General features: G+C 39.6%; 1 protein-coding gene across 10 annotated transcripts in view; it reads left to right on the forward strand.

Annotated features, from left to right (window-relative positions):
• EYA4 (EYA transcriptional coactivator and phosphatase 4) overlaps positions 1–21958 on the forward strand; it is a 301887-nt gene that overhangs the window by 35370 nt on the left and 244559 nt on the right. For all 10 annotated transcript variants that reach the window (XM_075597355.1, XM_075597361.1, XM_075597352.1 and 7 more), the window contains exon 2: positions 15128–15220. In XM_075597355.1, coding sequence (XP_075453470.1) covers positions 15197–15220 — 24 coding nt within the window. In that variant the 5' untranslated portion in view covers positions 15128–15196. The remainder of the gene's footprint in view (positions 1–15127; positions 15221–21958) is intronic.

A 21958-nucleotide genomic window follows, 5' to 3' on the forward strand; every position in this document is an offset into this window, starting at 1 on the left:
TAGAACTCTTGGATGTATGCCATTGGGGCCAGGTACCTTATTTACTTTAATTTTTTCAAGTCGCTTATGAACTTCTTCCTCAGTTAACCAATTGTTCATTAACATGGAGGTTGTGGCTTCCTCCTGCAGCACTACTATTGAACTTGATTCTTCCCTGGTAAACACAGAGGCAAAGAATTTGTTTAATACCTCTGCTTTTTCCTTATCTCCAATAATCTGCCTACCCATCTCACACTGAAAGGGTCCTATATTTTCTTTTCTCATTTTTTTTTGTTATTAAGGTACTTAAAGAACTTTTTAGGGTTGACCTTACTTTCTATTGCAATCCTTTTTTCATTATCCATGTTTGCTAATTTGATTGCCCTTTTGCAATTTTTGTTACTTTCCTTATAATTCTGATACGATGTCTCCGTCCCTTCTGACTTTAAGAATCTAAGTTGTCTACTTTATATACAAATATCATGAGCACTCTGCTCAAAATGGCACCAGATATTTTCACCATTTCACTTTGTATGCTAAATTCGATCAATGAATCAACAGATACTGTATGTCACCACTGCTTCTTGTATTATGGTGCAAATGTAGACATCATTCTAGTTGGATATTAATTAGTGATCAGAGTTGGGGGTGCCAGAGATATTATTTTATTCTTATTTTCCTGTACAAACCAACTGCAGATTTACAGCTTGTGCACCAATTAATAAAATATTCAGGATCTTAAATTTCAGATAGTCCTGCCCATCTTTGCTTGTAGCATCTACAGTATTCACTTAAAATGTATCCCAACAGGATGGAGTTGCTTGTACCTATAGATTTGCCTATGGACATGGTTTTCCTTAGTATAAACTGCAATTACATTTCCTTTGTCAGTAATTTAAAAAACAATGTTCATATCTGCCTAATTGCAATTGCATATACCATACACATAATTTGTTACATAATTTGGCTGGTGCTGTTCCCTGGGCTTTCCACCATCTTCTTTACAATACTAAGCATGTGGAATGTTTAGCACAACACGAATTCCACTGGTGGTATAGTTTGTTGTTTTTAAACAGTCTCTTATTCTTTATGTAATGAGGAAAGCATATGCAGGACTCCTCTTTTCTTTTCTTTAACAAAACAATTATAATACTCTCATTGGAGATGAGCATGCACACGGACAGACAATGCATGCCTTTACAATGTCATGCCTATAAACAATGTAGAAAAATGCAGAGTCGGCACTTCAGTGGACATAATCCTTTTCAAGATGCCTAAAGACAATGCATCCAGGATGTTCATGTCTGATATAAGACAATGTTCCTCTTCCTTAGAGAAAAACTCTTTAAAAGGTTGTTTTCACTGTTATTATTTGGAAAATCAGTTATATAAAAACTGTATTCACCGTCATGAAGCAGAGCTTCAAGCTCACCATGATGTGTTATTATGTATCTCATATGCATTCTTCTATCTGGTTGCACACATAAGTGTACCTGTTATGCGTTTTGCTGGCCATTATCAGTAATGGTTCCCTGTGATTCTCTATTACAGCAAAACATGTTGCAATCCTAAAGTCCTTTTCCAGCACAAGGCAGCCATTTGAAGACTGAAATGTGTCTAACTGGCCTTATGATGGAGAATGACCCAACCTAAAAAAAATGACGCCTTTTTGAAGTATCCTATGATGCCAACTGAAGCAAAACTGGCTTATTTTTTTTGGTCTAAATTTGGGGAATTACAATATTTAATGGCTGTTGCTTCTAATATCCAAGGTAAATCATTGGTGGATATGTCTGACCTGTGAATATGCTGTTGTTTTTTAGCATTAGCTGGATTAGCCATACAAATCGGACATTAAAGGAACAGGTTAATGGAGGACCAGTTGTGTCTACTGTAAGTTAAGAGTGATGGCCAACGTCCTGCATATCAGTAGACAGATGTCCTACGTCTGAAAAAAAGATTTTGTTATTTAAAAAAAAGAACACAAATACAGTAGAAGTGATACGTTAAAAAAAAGAACACAAATACAGTAGAAGTGATACGTTAACGTTAAGTGCTAACTGATATTTAAGTGCATTTGAGTGCAAGCTTTCAGGATCATTTAGGCCCCTTCTTCTGGCATATAAGATCTGAAATTGAAGAGTACATAAGAAAAAAGTACAGACTATGGGTATGCTGCCATCAGTGTTTGATGCACGTGACCTTTGCAAAATGTCCAAAAGCAATAAATAGCCCAGTTATATCGGAGGATGTCTGATTACACTAGTTGACCTGGATTTTTTTTTGACAAATGGCTGTAATAAAAAATAAATATTGTTATAATTGCGTATTACAAAATATACTGGGACCCTTCAGATGACAGCAATTACACTACATTATTTTTCATATAGGTATTATTAAGAAAGAACGGGTACTGGAATACTTACACAACGTATGTATATATCATAACTTTCTCTAGTGCTATTACTTGACACAGAGATGGTGGTTCATACACTATTCCGTAGTTAATTGATCTTCTGTACTCATTTTACGTGGATTTTTATTCAATACTGAATTCACGAAACAGCTATTCTCATCTGGCCTTGGTTGGTAAAAAATTCCATTTCACAGCCATTTAAACTTATGAGAAAGACAAATCAGAATGTCAGTCTTTGTACTACAACTGGACATCATAAACGTATTAAGGAAATTATTCCAAACATGTAATCCATTTTCATTATACGCATATGAAGTCCTATGATAACCATCAGATGAGAGATCCTTATTGCATGAAATGGACTTAAAATCCCTGCAGCTTCTCGGTTTTGTTAGGAACCATACTATTAAAACACGGAAAGAGGACCAGAAATAACTTTATGTATGCTTAGGATTTAGTAGTACAAAATGGGATAAATGGCTTAGAAACTTCTGCCATTCACTTTTTTATTTCATCTCTAGACATTAGGTAAGGAAGAGGTATTACCATGTGAAGAGACAATTCGCTTGCTGCAGACCTCTTCCACCCATTAGGTTGCAGGGTTGGCATCAAATCGCATACTGCTCCCAACTCCTACTTGGTCAGGTAATATAAATATGATGAGACCGCACACACAGATTTTTACAAGCAGTGTATTACTGCATTTATTCACTTATCAGTGACAACAAAAATAACATTTAGCGGAGCTTCCACCCTTTGTCACTCTGACATTGTGTCTTTCTGGTCACTGGTAAGTGAATAAATGCAGTAATGCACTGCTTATGAAAATCAGTGTCTCATCATATATACATTACCGTATGACAAACTGGAAATTTAAATGTACAAATGGGGCGAAATGATAATCTTCCAGCAAATTGCACTGGGACTAAATAATTAGCCATGCATTTTTCAGCGGTTTCTCATGAATCTCTGTTCCCTACAGAAGGACGTACTGTAGATCAACTGGAAAGTTCTGTAGGTAAATGGCAGATGAGGTTTAATATAAACAAATGTAGGGTTATGCATTTGGGAGGCAAGGATATATACAAACTAAATGGGGCACAATTTGGTCAGTTCTTAATGAAAAAGGGTCTAGGAGTGTCTGTAAAAAGCAGATTAGCAATAGTGTTCAATATCAGTCAGTGATTGCAGAGGCTAATAGGATATTGTCTTGAATATGGAGTGCAGATTTGGGCACCACTCCATTAAAAAAAAGACATTACAGAACTAGAAAAAGTGCAGAGAAGAGCCACCAAATTAATAATGGGGATGGAAGGTCTGACTTATAAGGAAAAGGGATAAGATAAATATTCACAAATAAATTCAGGGTCCATATATAAAGCACTTTCAAGGGAACTGATCATCCTAAGGACAGCACAAATAAGTCACTCCTTGAGATTGGAGGAACAGAGATTATCAGCACAAGAGGAAAGGATCCTCTACAACACAAACTTTTGCAGCTGCGCCCCCTGCCTTCCCTCTGCTGGTGTTCGCGCCCCATCCCTTACTTTGATGTGGCGTCAAATGATGTGACGTCATGTGACCCGCAGCGTCATTTGACACGAGTGACGCCGGCAGAGTCAAGGTAAGTAATAGCGATCCCCTGGCATTTCATTTTAATGCTTCGGGGAAGAGCGCGGGGCCTCTGTAGCGGCCCGCGCCCCCTTAGAAAAATCTCTTGCCCTCTTGGGGGTGCGCCCCCCACTTTGCGCAACGCTGCTCTACAGTAAAGGCAGTTCAAATGTGGAAATTACTACCCATGGAGACTGTGATGGCAGATATAATAGATATAGTAAAAAAAATGTTAGACATATTTTTAGAAAGGAAAATTATACAGGGATTCAGGTATTACAAATAAGCAAACATAGGAAGGATGTTGACCAAGGGAGAAATCTGTATTGCTATTATTGGAATCAAGAAGGAATTTATTTCCCCTCATTGTAACAGGGTGTCTTCCCTGTTAATGTAGTTTTGCTGGAAAACGTGTTTGGAGATCTTCAGCCCAGCACTGAGCAGACTGTCCAAATTGACCTGCTCAGCTGGCTCGTTAGCCCCTTTAAAAAGCCTGCAGCATTCATTGCAAGAGAGATCTGGAAGACGCCCTGGACTGCTGAGAGGATCTCAGGGGAACTGGATCTCCCTGGCCAGTAAGGCACTGGACCATGGACCGCACAGGATAGAAACCCTGTATAAAGACTTGCATAACTGTAACCCAGCAGAAGATAACTGACCTCCACTATGTTCTCTAGTTTCTTTGTTGGAAAAGGGCCTAGCCTCCCAAACCGTAAATAGGGGGTATGGAGAAGTGCAGTAAGTGCTCCTAATAGGAGTTAGGCTATGTGTTTCTGTTTTCTTGTTAACCCTGTGTTTTTCTGGTAATAAGCGGTTTGTTTTGAAAAGTTGTGGCAAATAAAAAAACTATTTCTATTTTCTCTTAAAACGTCTCTTGGTCAAAAACCCTTTGCACACATCTCCTACAGCCCTTATGAGACATTGGAAAATGTTTCACTGGGGTTTTTTGTTTGCCTCCCTCTAGACCAATATATATAGATGTATATATGATGCACACTTAATGGACATATCTAATTTGTCAACCTCGCCATTTACAATGTAAGATCTACTATGTAACATTATGGGTACTAGGGAGGGATACGTCCAGACCCAGAGAATTCCACCAGTCACCGGGCACATCCTGCCCATCTCTCACCCCCAAATCGGTTTCCAACCGTGTGCACCCTAGAACCCAGCTGGACCTGGAAACCACGCTCAATGGCACCTACCAGAATAGAGAGAATAACTAGCGGGCCTTCACACCTTAGCCTGGTATGAGATGGGGAATACAATGCAGAGCCATTGGGGTGCAGCAAGAACTCATCAGTGTGATGAGCGAAAATGAGTGCTGGAATTAGCGGAACCAAAAGGACCTGCAAAGGGCATAAGGTTTGATACAAATAAACAAAAACAGATCTCCTCCACATCCGGAGCAGATAACCATGCCATCCCTTGCCCCCTTATCCTTGAGGTAAAGAGTGCAAGCAAAAACACAGATGAAATTAGTGGGTCAGAGTCACATGAGGTGTCAGTGAGCAGACCCCTTCCTATAGATTGATGAGGAAACAGCTACAAGCAATTAGCCAAAGTATTAAGATATTACATCTTGATCATTTAAAAACACGCGTAAAAGCTCAGCCACCGCAAATTAAACCAAAGTTGTCGGGGGGGGGGGGGGGGGAGATGGGTGGAAATAGCAGGAAGATTTGTTGTAATAATGATTCATTCACTTGTGCTATTACATTCACATTTACCAGGCAGAAGTAGAAATGCTATAGTGGGCTGAAAATACATCAACATGAATTGATGAAATAGGGCTTAAGGGCAAAAGACAACATACAAGCTAAAGTGGAGGGGAGTATGGTTAGGAGAAACAAGCCCTAGAGTATAGGTGGCTGAATGGTTTCTTTATTTTCTCTGGCTGTTTGGAAAAACACCCCAAGTAAGGTGTTAACCTAATCGACTACATGGAGCTAATTCACACCACATTTAGAATATGTGAAAGTACTGTATGCCATTAGTATGATGAATAATTTAGGTAGAAAATGCAGGGCAGCAACGTTGTAAACTTTGGACATTAGAAGATTGATTTTTGGTGAAGAATGGTGATCCCAGAAAAATGCAACCTCTTTCCAAAGGGGCCAGGTGGGCGGCCAGGAACTTGGAAGTCAACCACTGCGAAGCATAGAAAAAGTGAATGATTGGCGTATAATGAGAAGCAGTGTAACAATTGTGTGCTGTAGATATCAGCACTCATGCATGTATTGTTTAGGTGAACACAGGGACATAGATTGCTTTACGAAACAAGGATCCCTCAATAACAAGTTACCCGGCAACAACTCCGGTGAGGCGAGATATAATTGTGTAACATCCCTATGAACACACATAAGTACATTGATGGACATGCCCTCCGGCCAATGACTATGAACCAAGGAAAGGACTGAGATGATTGGATACCAAGATGGATGACATCATGGAATGCGGGGTTAGGATAGATATAGGTAGGTAGAGAGGAGCAGATGAGCAAAAAATAGACGCAGAGAGAGAAAAAGAGAGGATCTGTCCCAAGGAGCCTGGCGAGATATACAGCACTGTAGCAGAGCCATCATAGTCTGGCAGAACAGAAGGTACCATTGGCAGCAAATATGATCCAGGAGAGTACATCGTCTGGGTAAAGGCGACCTTTGTAAGATGGGGGTTCCAGAGCTGTGAGTAGACCAAGTGGAAACACACCCAGGGAATCACCCTAATCACACTTAAGTATGCTTTTCATCCTACACAGCTACCGCTAATGTTTGTGAAGTAACAAATCTGCACCTATTAACACACCTATATTCCACACGAGCTCCAATGCTGTGCTGGCACCAACAGTGACCCATTAGTTAGGATGTGGGCACCGAGACTGAGAAAGAGACAATGTGGGACAATTGTGCAGCGGGGTATATTACTATCCTCTCTATCCGATAGTCATAAGTATTGTTCAAGGTCCTCCAATTCTGAGGGCCACTGTATGTCATTTCTGTGTTCCTGCTATATAAAGTATTGTTATTCAAAATATATGTGTTCTGCGTTGTCTGACCCCAGCTTGGTCCCTTGAATATTTGCTCTTATGTACAGGGGAGGTGAAATCAGGCCCTGCCCTAGTATCTACATATATATACATCTAGGGAAATAAAGACGGGCTATATTGGAGGCACTCCTGAGATCATTTTTGGGTGTAGATAACACACAAAACCCTCCCCTGATTAATAGTAAAGAATAGACAGCAAGATATGCATTTATCCCTACTTTACCCTAGATTGTTCTGCAGTGTTCTCGACTGAACCAAAGAGACATGCACCCCACAGCTCCTTTGCTGTTTATATAAAGTATTTAGCCACAATGAGTGTGCGCATTTTCAGTGACTGGTGTTCCAGGGTGTGCTTTGATTGTGATAAAACCTTTCTAGTAATGGGGATCCCTGACACAGTCGATGACATGATCATCAACGAGGTACTTGCAACAGCTCATGTGTTTGGAAGGACACAAAGTGGAAAGTGTTATGCTATAATACCAAAGATGCCTTTGTACTATGTGTGTGTACTGAAAGTCTTTATCATCTCTGAGTACCAGACAGCATAGCAGGGAAGGGAGAGAATGTAGTGGGGAATATCATTACATGGCATAGCTCCCCCGTTGGCCCTAGCGACTCTGCTAATGTCACTATAGTAAATAGGGTCAAAGACTTTCTAGCCAAAGATGGAAAAACAATGGAAGATTTTCAAAGTGAAATGTGCCCCACTGTCCCAACATACATCCTCTTCGGATAATCTTCTGTGTCCCGAGGCACTCATAATGGTCATGGGTAAGCAATGAAGAAGTCTATGAAATCTCGAAATGGGGACAATTGCTACTGGTGGCTATAGACTCTCTCAGAAGTAAGCCCCCCCCCCCCAAGAGTGCTGGATAGAGCAGGCCACCCAAATTGTGCAAGAATGGGGAGGCTCAGCGCAAGATAAGAAAGTCTGGATAACCCCCAGCCCGATTTGGCTATCGTACGAGCAGTTAGAGAAGGGGGGAGGCTGTCAACCCTGTTTAGTACCTGCAGGCACTAGAGAGTATGTTCAGAGCCACAGAGAGTGGGGAAGACCTATACTTCCAGCTTAGGGGAATGTATCAACAAGATGAGACAAATGGTCAGAATTCCTACAGAGGATAGAAGTGATCCTTCAGAGGGTCATACAGAAAAATGGAGTCATGGTTGACAAGGTTGATCACACCCAAATAGAATAGTTGATATGAGGGTCCCTACTAGGAACATGATGACTTTATATTTTCAACTGAGGGAAAGAAAAGGGACACCCCTACATTTTTGGAACCGCTGACAGAAATAAGGGATGAAGAAGAGCAGGTAGCTCTATGGCCACTGAGTGTAACGTCAAACAAAAGTGTATGGGCCAGCAGTTGATGAGGGTTGGGAAACTGCATAGCTAAGGCCTCACCGGTGGAAGAAGACCCACCTCAATCAAGAAAGCTCTAAAAGGAGAGTGAAGCGTAAATCGGCACGACAAAGTGGGAGAGCTCTTTGTGGGAATGCACAAACTCATGGCCTCCATGTGGACAGAGGAAGTACCGGGAGAAGACTCTCGGACTGATAGTCGGGAAAGTCCACGGTGGGCCCCTAGACAAGAAACACTCAAGGAAGGGAATGAACTCAAGGGGATCCCCTGCTTTAATGGTAACTAGCCCCAACTTCTGTTATAGATGCGGAGAATGGCATTATGCCAAGCACTGTAGAAGGCGAGAGAATCTGCAAAACATGGTCAAGATGAACAAAAGAAAGAAAGCTCCCTATTGTGTCGCACTGAAGAAAACACCCTAATCTAATTTAAAATGTACTGTTTATTAATGAACTAATTAAAATATATTTATTGCAGCAGAATATACAAAGAACCAAATAAATAAAACTTTATTAAATTAAAAATAAGGGAGGTATATGTGTGCTATTTATCAAAACGACAGTGTAAATGAAAGGATGGCTATTATATATTATAATGTCCCACCATTATATAATTATACTAACCGTGGTAATAACCATTGATAAACAATTGTAGGTCGTCAGATAACTACTCCTGGATAGATGAGAGTGTTGATGATGGAAGAGGGCTACTGACTCTGTGTGTTCTTAACCAAGTATGAGGTATTACAATCCAACCTCTATATACACATATTCAGTGTGACCAGACCATCAGGATCAGAAATCACTGAGCCTGTAGGTCTGTCCTGGTGAACAGTTTGACAGATAATAGCCAAAAACTCTTATGAGAAAAATAGAGGAACATAGCCCTCTTAGACCACAATAAATGGGTCTTACGCTCAGAAATAAACTATGAAGGAAGTAGTTAGAGCGTTGTGCTTCCCATGACGAAGGCTCCGATACTCTCTAACTGAATGTATAGCATCAGACCTCTCCGATATAGCCTGCCCAACATATGTTTCACCGTTGTGGCTTCATCGGGGGTGACTTACAATTGTTTATCAATGGTTATTACCACGGTTAGTATAATTATATAATGGTGGGACATTATAATATATAACAGCCAGCCTTTCATTTACACTGTCGTTTTGATAAATAGCACACAGACACCTCCCTTATTTTTAATTTGTTTTATTTATTTGGTTCTTTGTATATTCTGCTGCAATAAATATATTTTAATTTGTTCATTAATAAACAGTAAATTTTAAATTAGATCAGGGTGTTTTCTTCAGTGCTACACAATAGGGAGCTTTCTTTCTTTTGTTCATCGTAGTTCACATACCCAGTCAGCACCCTTGCACTCTTTATTGCAGTATAAGTTTCCTGTCATTACACAGGATATCAATTTATCCTCCTTCTACAGGTGTGGTGGAGGGTACACACTTGACCTTGCTTGAGGTCTCCCCCCTTTTGTGTAAACATGGTCAAGAAGTTAATTCGATCTGAGTCTAATTTGGGAAACAACAAAGGGACTCAGTGAAAGCACAAGCTTGGCCCCACGTAGAGAGAGGCTATGCAAAGGTTATCCGTGCCAAAAGATCGGAATGATCACACCTACCTGTTGGTTTTTTGGGTCCCTCCGCTAGGGTAGAAGCATGAAAAAGATGAAATGTCATCATAGATAGTGGGTCACAAATGTCCATTATCTTCAAGCAATGGTATGATAAATATCTGCCATTGCAGCCATTAGATGGACTTGTCGTTTAAGACCATATACCCTTATCTAGGGCATGTAGTAGTGTAGATGGAGTTCCAAAAGAATGTCACAGGAGTATCAGAACCATTGACTGTTGTTTCATTGACATGAGCAGAGGTCCAAAGGAAGGATGAGACAGGGATTTAATCATAATGAATACAAATATCTTTGGCCAACTAGCAAGATGGTGTTAGACGGTTGGTGGTGATGATTATGATAGGACTATTACCATTCACCCCTTGTGCTTGAAAGTGTACCATCAAGTGGAGAAGAGAGCAAGTAGCAAGCCGAATATTCAATAGGAGAGCTCAGATGGGCCGAACTTCATCCCATGAGAGCTCCCTAAACAGTATCCATTGAATAGAAGCGGATAATAGTTGAAGTAAGTAACGAGACTACCCATGATGTGCGGATGACAAAAGTTGGCATGGGGAGGAGTCAGCTGTATGCCCAGAAAACCAAGCCTCCGAGCAAGAATGGGGAGCTCTAAATACCAGCTGAACTGTTTGGCAGCCACAAAAGCTGGAGGCAAGTGGCCCTAAGATTTCACCTCTTGTGGGTTTTCCCCCAGATCTAGACAACTGCCGAACAGTTTGTATATTTGTTTTTTGTTAACAGAGCTGAAACACACTTTATCCCATTGATGTCGTGTCTGGCTCTTTCTTATATTCGAGAAGGTGGGCAGAATGCGAGGATTGTCAGACTAGTCAGTTTACTGTAAGTATTTTATTAGGCAAGACATTTACATCTTGTCTTCCTTTATGTTCTTGAGACAATGGGGCAGATTTACTGTGTGCTGGTCTGGATGATCCCATATGGCTTGGTATACACAAAATGCTCCAACATTTGAAAGCTTCTCTAAGAGAGATTTGGGATGAAGTTGCAGGAGATTTAAAAAACTTCCATTAACTTGCATTGGGTTAAAGGAATAATGTTTAGGGTGCAATAGAAACATTATACAGTTTCAGTTACAAATGAAGGAGTCTCCATAATAAATGGGAGAGTTGGTCAGTATGATGATGTGGACATACCATATGATGTGCTTTAGAAGATGACATACTGCAGTATAGTAATAAAGTTTCTAAATTAAACCAATTGACGTCATGAAAATGCATGCAAGCTGCCATACAATGTGCTATGGTCACACTATGTCCATAATGCATTACATGATGTCTTCTGGCAGACTCCTCTATTATTATGTGTTGCTGTCTGTCTCTGCCTACACAATTTTCAAGATGTCAGCCTGTAGCAGCACAGATTGTGAGCATGAATGCCAGGAATTTAAAGAAGAAAGTATTACTACACTTCTCACCATTTTAATTTGGGGTCAACGTCTCCTAGCTACAAAATGTAGGAACAAAATGCTTTCACTGGAATTTGTTAGCTTGGTAAATCCAGTGCTGTTTTTATTGTACCCAGAAGACATTGATACCTACTCCCCAACGTGCTTACTTCTCAAATCCATAAGAGATGTTTTGAAATGCTACATTTTACATGGAACAGTCACAAATATGGTTTCTTTTCATTCTGAAGCATTATAGATTCTAAGATAAAACAGCATTTTCAGCAGGCTAATAAATATTAGTATCATGTCATCATCATTCTTCAATATATTACAAGGCTGGAGGTTTTTTTACAGGGATATTTTTTTGTCAACTTAAAAGTATGGGGTCCAGACAGCAAAGCACGTAGGTCAGAACCTACCTGCAATCTAGTGCTGAGCTGTGGAGAAGAGCGGAGAAAGCTTCTTGTAGGTGTCAAGATGTGCATATAGAGCTTATTTGAGTAGCCCTGATATAGTGAATAAAAAAATATGCAGGAGGTGATTGTATATATACAGTGGTTGACAAATCACCAAAAAATCTACTCGCCACACAAAAAAATCTACTCGCCACCTAGTACCAAACCTGTGCTGCTTGGGCCAATATTTACTCGCCCGGAGGTTAAATCCACTCGCCCGGGGCGAGCAAATGTATAGGTTTGTCGAACACTGTATATATATATATATATATATATTTATATATATATATATATTTTTTTAAATTATGGACTTTAGACACAAGCGTTAAAATACTGCAGAAAATAATATTACAATAAATAACAAAAGGACTAGACAGTATATTGTACAAAACTACCAGTAAGTTGGAAGTAGCCTGAGTTTAATTTCCTCAATATTATAAAAACAAAGGAGAGCGCTCCAAAAATAAAAGTAAAATGATGATGCACAGCATAGTGCCTAATAAATATCACGGTGCTGTAGAGGAGGACCCTTAGGGAGGTGCTATGGTACACAAAAGGGATCTTACAAAAAATCTAGTACACTAAAATGGAAAAAGCAAGAGAGAAGTACCACACATCACTTAATTCATAAAAGCTTCAAAATGGCATAAATCATAAAAATATACGAAAAAACTAAATACAAAAATCCAATCGAAACATGGGTCCCAAAAGGAAAATCCTAGGCAATATGAGATCTTATACTTAGTTTATAGGATGCTGTATGTAAGAGCAGTAGGGTTGAAAATCTCAGCCCCCGGTTTCAGAGCAGGCCCATAACATTGTCTCAATATTATGGCATTAAAATATAGGGGAATTGAACTCTTAATGATCAATTTGATATGGTTTACTTAATTTATACCTAACAAAGATTTAAAAAAAAAAATTTAAATTAACATTTATTTCCAAAAATGTTGTGCACAACACGTGACATATATAATTTAGCAGTGTTCACTATTGAACCTCCAAAATATTCCAGATATTATTGTAGTGTTACAGAGGATATGACTGCAATATTCTCTTTGTAATAGTATTATTCTTTTTTTTCCATTACTCTTTTGATAATCAATTTTATGAATAAAAGAGTTTACTAAAAATGTAAGTGCCCAAAATATAAATGTTCCCTTCGAAAACCCTGCAATTTCTGTCTCCACTGAGTTCCTGATTCCATTGAATTAATTAATACCACACATAGACTTCCCTTTTCATACTTTCATTGCATAATTTAATAACAAAAAGGATATTATTCTTTATGACTGTACTTAAGCCATTCTGCATAAATAATCTTTATTCCACTTTACACGTGTTTTACATTACATTTTATGTATTATATGTTATAATTCTTGATTTAACAATGGTTACAATAAGGGTGCTGAAAGCATGGAAGTGTGCAAGGAAATGATAAATAAATGTGGTAGTGTGTCACTGCATGTTATACTAAGCCGCCTGTTTTAAATCATATTGAATATTTTATTTACTCCCAGAGAAAGGTAATATGCCTTGGGAACAAAATATTAAGTTGTGTTACATAAATAATAATATTACTCCCACAGTCATAATCTAAGGCATAATAATTCACTTTTGCAAACTCTACTACCAACCCTCCCCCTGCCTCTAAAGAATGAACACACTGTATAACAATCCTATTACTTGAACTCTATCCTATTACTTGAATAGTTTTCCCACATTCCATTGATATTTATTTCTCCATTATATCGCTCTCCGTTGTTCTGTGGGTTCGCTCTTTCCTATTACTTGAATAGTTTTCCTCATATAAGTGCTCAATGTTTATATTATGTCTTCTATATTTTAGGGATTCACCAAGTGATGATACGGGGTATCGCACCCTGGTCCCATGTTAACTATCGCTCAAGATAATGACCGTTAACGCCGGATAGGGGTGTGACACCCACGGTATCGGAGCTTGATGAATCTGCCCCTAAAAAGACAGAGGAGGAGCTTAGTGCACAGTGAAAATAACACGACAATGTCAGTAGGAGAAAACTGACAAGATACTCGTTACACTGCTGTCATTGCATTTAATGAATGACATACACCAGGACCGCTTTACTCCAGAATATGAATTCACTTGCAGAATCCATGCATGTTTTCTGCTTTCATATGCTCCACTGTGACTGTCTACACTATTTTTTCAAATTCCTACTCAATGCTTGGCTTACTATACACTATTAGTCAATTTACAGTGTGGATGCAACCAACAAGCATGTGACCTGCAAGTCGCAATTTCTACTACACCTAGAACTAAGGCTGTGCAGTATTTGTATAGAATGTGGGTTCTGTTCTATGCAATACCTCAGTGTTTGTAATCTAGTTATGGATATAAGGAAAATAGGAATTCATGATATATTGCCAGATGACATATTCCCATAGTATTATATTTTGTCTTTGTATTTGCCAACATATAGTAGGCAGGAAATGTAGCCTATTTTCACACATAAGAGAGCAGATCCTCGATACTGTAGATAAGAGCAGTATAATAACACATACCCATATGACACTTCCATTACTTTATTATGTAGTGTAATACTGTGCAATAATTCATACAATAATGTATACTCATACATGTATTAATAGTAACTAATCATAAAATGAAAGAAAAAAATAACATACAGTACTCTTGTAAATAAAAAAAATATTTACCAATAGTAGTGCTGTTTGAAAGAGGGTGAAATGTTAGGGGTTTTTGCGGTCAAGGAGTTCACTTATATGCTTTTAATCAGCTGCAGCAGTGCTAAACGGATGATAAAAGAATAATTCCTTTTCCACACAAACTCATCAGTTATTTGTAAAAATTCGGCAGGTGTTCTTAATTTTAAGAACCAAATATAGATTAACATCAGATTAAATAAAATGCACAAATATACTTGCAATGCTCACGTCAATGGCATAAGCGAGAGAACAAACGACCATGTATTCCCATTTTTGTTATTTTTACTCAAAACCTTTAATCAATATAATATTAAAATACATTGGTATTCAGTGGTTGTATAACAATGTATTAGGTAAAGAAGAGTTGGACGGGAACTTTTTCTTTAATAAAACATGATTGAGTACAAGGACAGGGGCACCTGTTTCATCCATACAGCAATGTGCAAGTGCTAACAAGTGTTTGTCTTTCTTCTTTTGCATTCAGGAAAATAAATTGTTATTCACGGGAAGGTAGCACTTCTAGAAAACATTTGGAGATTGTTGAGGGCCCCACATGGATGACCTAAATGAACAATCGGTGAGTACAAATTCAATTATTTAGGGGATAGTAAGCTGTAATGCATTTTATCTTGGTGGTATTAACATTCAAAGTCTTTTGAATTGGGGTAAGAAACAAATACCCATTTTATAGGTTGTTCCAATGATATACTATAAAATATATTACAATTTAGTTGTCATCTTTGCCAGTGACATTTAACACCAGATTTTGTTTTCTGAAATATATTGTTCTGTATAAAGTAAAATTACACTGTCGTCAGATTAGAAGAATCGGACTATTGCATCTCAGATAGAATATAAGAAGATAAACATCAAGGTTACTCAGCAAACAAAATAATGATATGAAAATAACCACTCTCTTTTTTGGTGTCATCGTTCCATTGGGCATTGTACTTATGGAATACACAGTAAAGCCATCGAGATGATATCAATGTCAATGAAAGCTTGTTCTGTTGCACAATAATTGTCACAATGTAAAAAAAAAGAGTGTCTTATACTTGACACATTGTTCTTCAGGAAGGCTTTTTTAATTTTATATTATCAATGCTAATGCATGGTGAAAACCTGACACACACTGATGCAGCATTTATTACATGCTACTGTATTATAAAATGTGACTGTGATGTAGCACACGCTGTGCATCTCACTGTCCCTCTTGGCATACTTGGGGTTCCAAATCTGAATAAGCAGGCCACACACACTAATCTGGTGCCTTAATGTTGCCAGTGTTTATTCATACAGTAGTTCAGGTGTTTGCAAGACCTACAAATACAAGTTATCCCTTTAAACAAGGAGAATATATCAAATGAAACCAAATAACAAGCAGTCTCCCACAGAAGTTTTACTGATTTAGCAGCAGGATTTAACAGACCCTGCTTAATCACTTTGCCAGACCACAGGCTACCCTAACTTCCTTAACAATGTCCTCAACAAAAGAAATAGCAAACATCCCTCTCTGCTTCCTCCTCTCTCACACTGGTGTTTTCTATGAACAGGCTTATTTGGCTGACCCCACCCAGACCTAATCAGCTCTCACCTAAACTTTTAATTTCAAGGGAGCACAGCCAAGGTCAGTGTAGGACTCACATACAGTCCCTCTATAACTCTGTCCTTTGCCTTAAAGGACATGTTACAGTGCCTTAAATAACTAATCCCTGACTCCTCCAACTGACATTCCTCACATCGCACGCTGATGCACACGGGGTGAAATCGGAGCAAAGTGCTTTTAGATACAGTATTGACGCCAAAAAGCTCAATATGAAATTGACGCTCTTTACAAGACTTTGGCTCCATAACTGCGTGAATTAGTTGTTCACACAGCAATGGCTTCTTGATCACACCTAGGAGCTGTGAGTAGGAAATTATTCTAAAAGCCTGGTTTACTCGTCTGTTGTAAAGAACCAATTTAAAAATGCTATTTGGTATGTTCATACTGTAGGTATAATTGTTCTACTAGAATGGAGTTCATTTTGATGGATGATATTAACTAAGTGGTACTAAGCTATGTTCGGACACCTTATGACATAAATTACCCTATGGCTAAATCCAATTAGCAAATCAAACCCTTAACCCATTCTGTAATATATACAGTTGTTGTTCCATATGTTGAGAAGATCTGATAGAATTCATTTTCAGGATCATAGACTTTTTTTTAATGACAAGATATATAACTTCATGTTAAATGTAACATATAAAAACAAATAATCCCACCAATTCTTCTTAGCTGTCCATGTAAACATACAATTCGATTGTGGGAAGATGTACGGTAACTGAAATTGTAATCAAATGTAAAAAAAAAAATTGTTGTGTGAGTGGGTATGCATGAGATGTACCCAATGTGCATTGGGAAAGTCAAGGGAGGAACTGATCAGACAGAAGGTATTCACAATACCAGAATGTGCTAAGCAAGCATTTGGTGAAGATAGCAAAGATTGTATTTTGGTTTTACGTAATAGACTGTAAGGTTTGGGGAAGGAGAGTGTAGAGATAGAGGTTTATGGAGCACCACTGATGAAAGGTACTGTAGTAGCACAATGTTTGTCACTGAGTGTGAGACAGATGTTTTGGTGGCCTCTTTACACAAATAGTACATGAATAAAAAGTGAGCACATTTGAATAAATATTTCTGGGCCGTGACTGAAATGTTGACTGGTGAATTTACTCCTTGTTACTTCTTTTCCAAGTATTCCTGGATTTCAAGTGGTTAATATACATTTTAATTAGGTGGTTCGCATAAGGTGACTGACAAAGTGACCATTAGTAGCTCGGCTACTACTGGTTTGCACTTCAAACTTTCAAACACATACGATAAGGCTGTCAAAAATAATACACTGATTCCAAGCCGGTCAGACGACATATAGTCATATCTATTTTGTATTTAATAAATGGTGATTATGACTCAATGGTGAATTCTTTATTAAAATGAGTAAAATAAATAGGTAGTTAGAATTGTTTCTGTCTGTGATTGCAGCGTTCTTGCACCCGTTTATAATTCTAATTTCGTAGTTGCAAGGTCCCTTTTTGTTATGTTTATTTGTAGCTGGTACTCTTTTGATTGTAAGTTATCATTACCCTGCAATTCAAATTGTATGAATGCTTACAGTTTTCCAATGCACTGTCAACAAACATTCAATGAGCTACAACTAAAATAACAATATATGTGTTTTTACTTCTGTGCTCAAAAACACTACCGTATTTTAGTTTATAAACCTGGAGTCTTTTGCCCCACTGTAATACCAGAATAAACATTTGACAAATCCCCCCTCCCTCTCCTCCCCTCCCTCCCCCTGAGTCTGATGAGTTGACAGGTTGTTATAGTTTCCTGGTGTAATTTCATCCCCTGGAACTCTTGTACTTAATGAGCTGTGTTTTTTGTTTGTTATGGTGTTAAGAAAGAATTAAACAATGAAGCAAGCAGATGGTACTACAATATTTGGTTTAGCTTATAAAGGTGTTGTGTATGACATTGGAAAGGGTATTATTTTCACATTCATCAAATAATACAAGAACTTTTAACATTCATTTTGCTGCTAGGGCATTGAGGACGGGGTTAACCCCTTCAAAGCCATAATCTTCTTCACTATCTACCACTGTGGATGCCGATCAGATCCATGAGTTTGAAGGTGTCGGATAAACCTGATACTCCTGTGTCTTTTGGAAATTGTCACTACTTTCTCTTTTTCTTCAAGATCACATCTCTGTTGTGAATTTGATAGCTTCCTGTAGTTTACTGTTTTGTAAAACGACAGATGTAAAAACATACCTTGTGGGAGTTTTTAAAGTCAACATGGTGCAGTCATGTGTAAATATATTCATGTTTGTCGCAAATTTTGGACTTTCACGGTTGGCAAAAAAAAAAGTCACAATTATGCTATACGGAATATTTTTTCTTTTTTGGGAAAGTTGGTGAATTTTCGAACCATGCTGGCATGAATAAAACAATAATTATGTTTTTTTTTACCTCACAAATAATATTCGGACAAACTTGAATTTCTAAAAATATTAGTAGGAACATTTGTGAACAAAAATGCAACATAATCACAGAGCTCTAGTTATGAGCACCTTCTTTTCTGATGCCACTGTTGTCATCCCTGCGAAAAACAAGAATCCATAAGTAAAATTCTTTGAAGATGAGAATCAGATTTTCCTCTGGAAGTTGTACTGAAAAGTAAGTGATGCCAGTGTCTATGAAAGTCATCTTGACCATATGGCATTCTGTAAACATGGTGAGGAATGCTAGCATTTAAGCATTGATTGGCCAAATGTAGTGAATCGTGGGTAACCATCTAGTGCAATAATGATAACTACACAGTATTTCTGCTACCACAAAAGGAGGGCACTGAAGAAGTACACCAGAGAAGAACTCCGATATTCGAATTCTTGTTTTTCGCAGGGATAACAGCAGTAGCATCAGAAAAGATGGTGCCACAAAGTTGGATCTCAAAACCTAATAACACATATCCAGTTATGTACAATATGCACTGTTTTTGTATACTTTTTCATTTTCATAACTAGAGCTCTGTGAATATGTTGCAGTTTTGTTCACAAATGTTCCTACTAATGTTTTTCGAAATCCAAGTTTGTCAAATATTATTTGCCCGGCAAAAAAAGCATAATTATTGTTTTATTCATGCCAGCATGGTTCAAACATTCACCAACTTTCACCAAAAAATTAAAATAAACTGTTCACAGCAAAACGTACGTCGGGTTGTGCCGTCATTGACTGGCGCTGTTACACCTGTGAGGCATACACTGAGTGTACTCCATGGTACCCCAAGCGTTTGTCCTTATAGCTAGCTACGATACTGTTTGAGCTCCTCTGCCCTGCTTAGGGTGCATAGTTTGGATCACACCGGGGTGGGAGTTCTCCCTGTCTTCTCCCACAGAGGTATCTGCTGATGCACATCGAATCCCCTCCAGAGCCACCTTGCCACACTTGTGGGCTCAGACACATCTTGTCTTGGATCTAGGCAGTCTATTCCACACCCACCTGAGAGTCCCTCCATGCAGGTACCTGCACTGTATAAAGCACTCTGTGATTTCTCATAAACCTAGAGACTCTAGCTATATGCCAAGATCAACAGTACTCAGCAGGATTTAACTGCTTGTGATCTCCAATTTTGGTCCACCGATTTACATTTTTATGACCAAACCATTTATCAGGGTCAGTATTGTAAATGGAATTCAAGTGATTCAGAATCCATTTTATCTGTTTGTATCCATTTTGTTTCTCCACACTATTCAGACTGATCTGAGAAAGATTGTGTAAGAAGAGCACATTTAAGACAAACCCAGCTGGAACAGCAGGCATAAGCAAAAGCGTAGTTGGGGTCCAGGGCAGGCGGCGAGGTAGTGTAGTCAGGTGACGGGCAGAGGTCGGAGGCAAGCAGTGAATAGGCATAGTCAGGGTCACAGGCAGAGGTCGGCAGCGAGGAAGCAGGGACAGGACAGGAGGACAGGAACAGAGGACAGGACTAGGATACGGGGACAGGATTGGGGCACGGGAACAGGACTGGGGCATGGAGACAGGACTTGGGAACGGGGACAGGACTAGGACAATGAAAGAGCAAGGCACAGCAACAGGACTCAGCAAAGTAGTGACCAAGAAGGTGCAGGAGTAACCAGTATAAACAGGCATCTGGCTGCAGGAACAGGAAGCTTATAAAGGCAGCCAGAGAGGATCAGATTATAGAGTGATTGGAACCGCATAGGGGGATGTCAGCAAGGACAGGATTCAGCAGCATGGTGCATGGGTACTGCAGACCAGGACATCAGGAAGAACCTGACACTTTACAGTGCTTAATCCTCTAGGTTCAATTTAAAAGAAATTATTGTGGACAAGGCTTTTCATCAAATTCAACTGGGATATTTTACCCAGTTCACTATGGTGCAGTATAAAGCTTAACAGCGCCTGTAGCTTAGAAGCACCATCATTTAGATACTCTATACCAGGTACATTAGCTTTTCATTGCGTATTACCTCTAGACATTAAGTACCATTGTTTGAATACACATTCATTATTAATATTATCATTCTATGTGCAATTCATTACTGTGTGATGTGCATCACGTATAGGAGTTCTTCTCTGGTCTACTTCTTCAGTACTCTCCGTCTGTTCTAAAATGATCTCATAGGTCGCACCCACCACTACACTCATCCATTATACTAGATTGAGCAAGGTTTTCTAATATAATGTACTATTTCTGCTAGCATACAGTTGTAACGGGTATTCCCTATGAATACCGCCGCTACTACCTGCTGTGCAACCTGTGTGGCTCTCAGGAGCCTAAGCCTCTGCTTGGGGAACCTGGGGTACATACATATCATACATCTCTAGGTGCAACGCCTCCACCTGGGAGGGATCCCAACGGAGTGGGAGGAGGCCCTCACAGGAAACAACCGCACAACGCGAACGAATATAAAACAGGACTGGCTTTACTGCAGGGGAACACATATATCACGCAATAACATCATAACATCATAACATCATAACATCATCATGCGTCACGGCGGGCGCTAACCACACTGGGTGTCACGGCGGACACTAACCACACTAGGCGTCACGGCGGACGCTACCACCTCTAGGCGTCACGGCGGACGCTACCACCTCTAGGCGTCACGGCGGACGCTAACACCTCTAGGTGTCACGGCGGACGCTAACCTCCCACCCTGTGACCCCACCCTGTGTCCAGTAACCCCCACCCAAATGTCTCATGCCCCCAAAGTCAAATACCACTGAACATGTGTATGTGTGACTGCGCAGCCACTATGTTTGGTGATAGGCCTGGTTGGTGCACGTGAGTTGCAGGTTACCTGCCCGGGCTCCAGCCACGGGTACCGCGATATAAATCCGCACGATCTGACGTGGTCCTCCACACCGCGTGGGTTGAAAGTCCAGCGCCAACAATGTCACTCCTAGTCGCAGGGTCTTTGGTGGTGTTCTGAGCCCAGAACCCACCTCACAGGGCCGCACGGCTTCAACACGGTGTCCCTGACTATTCAACCAATAATGGGGCAGTGTCCCTATCTAGGGCCTGTCCCTAAGCTCCACAAGCTGATAGGTGACTCAGGACCTAACTGGGACCTTGGGGGCTGCTGGCCTAATGCAGAGGGTCACTGACCCCTGCATCCACCTCTTACCCCTAGCTGGTCCGGATCCTGAGTGAGTGCCTAGCTGCAAAACCCCGCGAAATGTATCTAACTGGGAGCAGGGGAATCCAGCCTTCCGATTGGCTCCCTGGCGTCACGTGTCTCTGCC

This window comes from Ascaphus truei, chromosome 4, assembly GCF_040206685.1.
Source record: "Ascaphus truei isolate aAscTru1 chromosome 4, aAscTru1.hap1, whole genome shotgun sequence".
Lineage (NCBI taxonomy): Eukaryota > Metazoa > Chordata > Amphibia > Anura > Ascaphidae > Ascaphus > Ascaphus truei.